Source organism: Pyxicephalus adspersus, unplaced genomic scaffold, assembly GCF_032062135.1.
Source record: "Pyxicephalus adspersus unplaced genomic scaffold, UCB_Pads_2.0 Sca1506, whole genome shotgun sequence".
Taxonomy (NCBI): domain Eukaryota; kingdom Metazoa; phylum Chordata; class Amphibia; order Anura; family Pyxicephalidae; genus Pyxicephalus; species Pyxicephalus adspersus.
The window spans coordinates 1-5,887 of NW_027318513.1; the positions used below are offsets into that span (position 1 = coordinate 1).

Consider the following 5,887-nt stretch of genomic DNA (forward strand, 5'->3'; position numbering starts at 1 on the left):
TGATTTCATACAATAGAATTGTACAGTGACAGCTTTCAACCAGTAGGTGGGGTTAGTGATTCCATACAATTGAATTGTACAGTGACAGCTTTCCACCAATGGGTGACCAGACAGCATTACAGATATAAATGAAGGTCTTTCCAGAGACAAATTCACAACAGACTTTATTTGTATAGGTTGTATTCCGTTCCTCGGAGTATAACTGGTAACGCATACAGGACAGAGAGAAACTTCATAAATATTGGTTTTCCAGGTTTTTGTAAATGTTCAGGCAGAAATGGAGTTTCTCCCAATTGCTTTGTGAAGACATGTTTTAGGCTGAATTGGGAAAGTTTTGCATTGTTGACAAATCCACATTCTGGAGTTTGGGAGGTGCAGGAAGTTCTTCCCTTCAAGAATAACTGGATGGCTTGCTTCCTGAGTCGTCATCTTGTGAGCCCATACTCTGCAATACAGAACAACCCACTTCTATTACAGACACTCCCAACGTCAGTAATATTCATATCATTCAGGTTCCATAGGGCTATTCACACAGACGGTTGTGAAGTGGTCTGCCATCTTAACCATCTTTGAACAATTATTTAGTGGTGGTGACTATCTACTACCTAGGAGCGGTCTGTGTTAACCCTAAAACATTACCTGCAGTGATTTTCCTCTGCATAAATTATTTTTATTAACTTGCATGTGCCTATGTACTTGGTAGTACATTTGACATCGTTAGGAAGTCCTATCCCTTGCACAGGTTCCATGCTTCTATAATCATAGTCTTCTCCTCTGGGAGTGTGCAGTTACTGTCCATGCTGGCCCAGCTACTCTACACCTCTACAAGCCTCCCCCTATAAAAGCTTATGTAGCTGGTGAGGAAGGAGTTTACTACAGAGCAGTGTTTCCCGACCTTTTGATAAGGCAAACACCTTGAAATAACTTTAGGGTCTTCAGGGAACCCCTCCTATAATTACTATTTCCACTCAACTCACTGTACATTGTGTATGATACATTGTACATGCTAAATGGACTGGATAATTCACCAAATCACATGTGGCGATTAGTAGGAAGAATTCCTCTTATGTTGCTGGCCATTGGGAAGAATGCCACCCAGATATCCAAAAAGACCATTGTAATCTGTTAAACTGACCTGAGAGGAACAAATTGCTCAGGGAACCCTCAGCAACCTCTGGAGGAACCCTGGATGAAAAACATTGCTATAGAGCAGGGGTAGGCCAGATATGGCCTAGCCAGTAGTCTGTTCCGGCCTAACGCCCCCCCGTAGTCGATCCGACCTAATCCCGGCTGACAGGCAACCCTTAGGCTCTAGAGCCTCCTTGTTATGCCCACCTTCCCTATTTACTGTGGCCGGCATTACCACTTCCTTCCAGGGTAAGGGGACATTCCCTCTCCTCCATATGCATTGCAGAGGAGAGGGATTTCCCTTCAGGAGCGTACCTGGTGGGGAGCGGAGCCATCAGCTCGGGACTCGAGACAGAGAGTCCGGCCTAGTGTGCCTTCTTGACCTTCTAAAATGACCTAGTAGCCAAAAAAGTTTGCTGACCCCTGCTATAGAGTATCACTAGAGTGACAGCTATGGAGTGAGTCACTATTGAAATATATATGCTTACAATACCTCTGTGAAATACATGCAGATTTCTCATTTTCTGACCACAAAAAGAAGGCATAACATGGCATCAACAAAGCTATGGCGGAGGGGGTTTTCGCATGGACTTGGCATCGCTGGAAGAGGCCATATTGATAGGTAAATGTTGCATAATGAGCACATAGTGGATATAGAAGACCATTTGCCAGTAGACGTTACATACAGATTATTTTACCTTCTGAACAAACTGTGGGTTCACTGTGATCTCCTGATCCATTGCTTTTAATCGGTCATCAAGATCTATACATCGAAGCATCTAGTGAGAGAAGTAGACAATTACATTCCATGTGCCTGCAACAAGCTATGATGGCTGAGACGGTGGCAGTTTGGTGATTTATACATTACGAATAGATTTATTTACAAAGCAACTTTTTGGACAAATCATTTGAAGATAAATTGGTAAATAAAGTGTTGAAATACACAGATGCAAAAAGCTGAATCTGTCAAAGGATTTACAGGAAGCACAAAAACAACGGGTACTAAAAATTGTATTAGCGGAGAAAATCAGAAAAATAAATTTGCTGTGTTTATAAAACTGACAGACTGCATTATATGCGTCATCAGTGTTTTTGCTCATATTAGGTCCCTGCTTACCTCTTGATCAATATTATGAAGCATAGCTGGATTGTTGTATTTCTCAGGATTATCATGAAAGCACACCATACCATCCTTTTGATTAATACTTGCGAAGATTTCACCATCTTCTATCTGAAAAAGTAAAGATAATTTACATTAATAAAACACAGCTTGTGTTGTTGGATCTTAAATTCAGAACTGAACAAACCTTTGTGTTGTTAATAAACATCATTACTGATACAAGTCAAGCTATGGAAGACCCAGAAAAAAAAAAAACAGCCAACAATCTCCATGACCAGGTTGAGAAAATCGAGATCACCTAGTTCTACTGGAACAAATTCATTGAATCTCTTGAGTATAGGCAATATGTATGTTCTCTGTATGATAACTGTGGAGTATCCCGTGTCCTACCAATATGTTATGACCTGCCTTGATTGAACAGTTTTGTAATGACATCGATAAGCTCTAGTGCCATTCTGATTTTTAAATTATTTGTTTATGTTGTTGCCACTACCCTGTTGCAAATGCTGTTACCCTTGTTTGTATTGTTTGTTTAAATTTATAACAATTTGTAAATAAAGAATGAAGAAAAATAAACAGTGAACACAATTAGCAGGTAAGCCAGTGCTTTGGATGGCCAGAAACAGATTAATTCACATATCCTGTTCTATTGTGCTCAATTTGACAAACCACATCTATCACTATTTCCCATAGCAGGTGAGAGGAAACCAGGCTATGGTGCACTTCCTGCAGGAGAGCCTGGGGCATGAGAACAGACTCTTCATCCCTGGGGTATGCCCCTGCATCAAACCACTGGCTAAACATGTCCCACTCCCCAGCCATATAACATCCAGTGGTGGACTTGGCTAGGGCCAGCAGTCATCTCTGCAGAATATCCAATGAAATGGAGAAACTGCTGACTTCTAATGCTTTCTAAAGACCCACATCAGGTACAGGAAGGTTCCACTATTGCTTCCCAGCCTTTCCTCCATGACATAGTTTGCTTCACACACCATCCGCTGCTCACATACATCACTATTTAGTTACCTCGCCTCCTTCCCTGACATAAATGTTCCTAGACACCATGCCCACTCCCTCACAGACATACATACCTCCCTAGCAAACCCACCCACCCCCCACAGTCCATGGCAGTGATAGAGCTCCCCATGGCCAACATACCTTCCCCATTCTTCAAAGACTGTATTACACTTCCAACCTAAATACCCTAAATGAATAATATCTTACCATATACAGAACATATTTTTCAGCCTCCTGAGCACCGGATAACTGCACTCGACTAGCCATGTCTTGTAGGGAGAGGGTAAGAAATGTCTGTAGAAAACAGAACAAAATGATGGGACATATTTATTATAGGAATGCAACCAGATTCATACATCCTCTCCTTTGCTGCACAAAGGCAATGTCAATAAAAAACAAACCATTGAAAGCATTGTGTTGTATGTCTTCAGGAAATGCAAGAAATAACTGTTCATACTGTGCAAAAAAATTCAGTGCGGTCCTAGGGTGACAATGCTGCTGCATTAATATAGTACAGCGAGAGTTGTTGCCATAAAACAATAAGTGTTACTAGCTGGATCATCAGGTGAAAGTGAAAAAACAATGCTACTGCAACCATCCATCTAAGATTTGGAAAACTGATATATATTACATTGTTGTCCTTGATTTAGACACGTTTTAGGAAATCCTTTCATAAGTAGATTACAATGGCTGTGAATGCTGACACCAGCTGTAGATAGGTATTACAACTGGTCTATAAACTTGTTCCAGGTCAGCGAGAACTAAAATAAGAATGTTAAGTGTGACATCCAAACACTTAGCATTTTCTGAAATAGAACAAGGGCCAATATTAGTTTTCCTTTAAAATGTCTGGGAATCCAATGATATTAATGATTCTGCAGCCTGATATGGTGTGGATTGACAGCAACTCTGGTGTGTTTTCTATGAGCTTCTATGGACAGCTTAAACTGCACCAGAAGCATCACAAACACCAACACTAACCCTCAGCTTCAAATAGAAGGTGTTAAAGTAGAATGAAAAGGGAATTTGCACAAAACAATTGATACACTTTACACTAGATTTCTGCTGAGCATTTATTATGATTTGCTTTCTTGGCACACTGCACAGCCAAGGGGTTATGCCACTATTTCCTGTGCCATATGCGGTGCGTGCAATGAGTGATTGGACTTGTACCTTCAGGAGGCCCTCATGTACTCTTCTCTATCCAATCTGCAATGCCTGGACTGCTCAGGCTGTACAAAGCAAAAGCATATGACTGGCTCATAATTCAACACCCCCATCCCCAATGTGATTTTTAATAAAATATCCAAGATTCAAAAACTAATTTACCAGTAGATATATGACATTTGTCAGGATTTAAATAATCACAGTTTTGGACTGAATTTTGTTTAACCACTAAAGCCGATTTCTAAAAGATAATGCTCATGGCCCTATTACATTTAGTTATTATTAAAGAGTGTAAAGGGGGCCAACATTGAGACAACAACCCAGATCTGAAAGTATTCTTTTGAATAGTATTCCTGAAAGTGTTTTGCGTGTCTTAAAGCCTTATATAAAGGGCTCTTACTTTGGTAAGTCTCTGAATATTCTTTTTGTACAGGGAGGACAGACACTGTTTCACCAGCCCCATGTTATTGTCTCTGGTAAAGGTCTCGTTGTGTTTGTTCACCAGGTTCCGCAGTTCTCCCGGGTTGTTGGTTGAATAGACCTGTGCTAGCTCATGGTAGGCATTGCTAAGAGGCTGCAAAGACAGAACAAATAACATTTTCATTTTCATGATCTTTAAATATAACTAAGAGATATCAAAACTGTACATGCTAACATTTTGTTGCCTTGTTAAGTTAATTTAACACAAATTAAATAAAAGATCCATGATTTAATACATAATAGTTACAAACTTCATTTACTTAGTGGTCTGACATGCTCTTTTTGTAGATGCTTTTGGCAGTGGAAAGAAGTCAGCACGGTCAGCTTGAATGGTCTGCGGCTACGCAGCAAGCTGTGATGCATTGGGTTTGCAGGTGCCTTTCCCATGGCCAGCATCAATTTCTTTTGTTTTAGCTTTTCTGTAGAACTAAACCGGACAAGCTGGCCTTTCCTTTCCCCCCTATATTTATCAATGAGTGTTAGGTGCTCATTGCCCTGTCACTGGTTCTCTTTACTTGCGCCACTTTCAGTCGGTACTAACTTGCAGATGTGTTTGGGTACGGTGCTGTGGCCTCACAAATATTTGCAATAAATATCTAGGTTTTCCTTTCTGTTTAATCTGAAGTAGCACCAATCTTTTTTTTTTTTTCCCAGCTGTTACCTGACCTCTGCTGACAGCTACTTGTTCAGTGAGACAAGGAGGAGAGTGGTAATAACAGTTGTAGAGGTAACTAAAGAGAAGTTTGTAAAGCCAACTCTGTTTACCTATTTTCTGGGAGGCTATATCCAGGGATTTGTGTTGGTATGACATCATTGCTTTTCTCCTTGCTTCTGTGCTAATTAGCCAGTATGTCTAAGTACTGCTGCTTTCCTGATCAGCAAACTAACCCCTCCACAGGCAAAGCTTCTCCCTTCTGAAATCATTTCTCACACTCAGGCTTCTGAGCCCCACTGCCTTATAGCTGCAGAGCCCCC

At 40.7% G+C, this 5,887-nt stretch overlaps 1 protein-coding gene across 1 annotated transcript; it reads right to left on the reverse strand.

Annotated features, from left to right (window-relative positions):
* Positions 1 to 147: 147 nt before the first annotated feature.
* On the reverse strand, positions 148 to 5,057 carry LOC140321235 (COP9 signalosome complex subunit 3-like). Its single transcript, XM_072398069.1, has 5 exons — positions 4,833 to 5,057; positions 3,473 to 3,559; positions 2,246 to 2,359; positions 1,827 to 1,907; positions 148 to 445 (listed from the first exon to the last, which is right to left on the reverse strand). Exons 1-5 carry the CDS (start codon positions 5,040 to 5,042, stop codon positions 392 to 394), a joined length of 546 nt encoding a protein of 181 aa, XP_072254170.1. The 5' UTR covers positions 5,043 to 5,057; the 3' UTR covers positions 148 to 391.
* Positions 5,058 to 5,887: the final 830 nt, after the last annotated feature.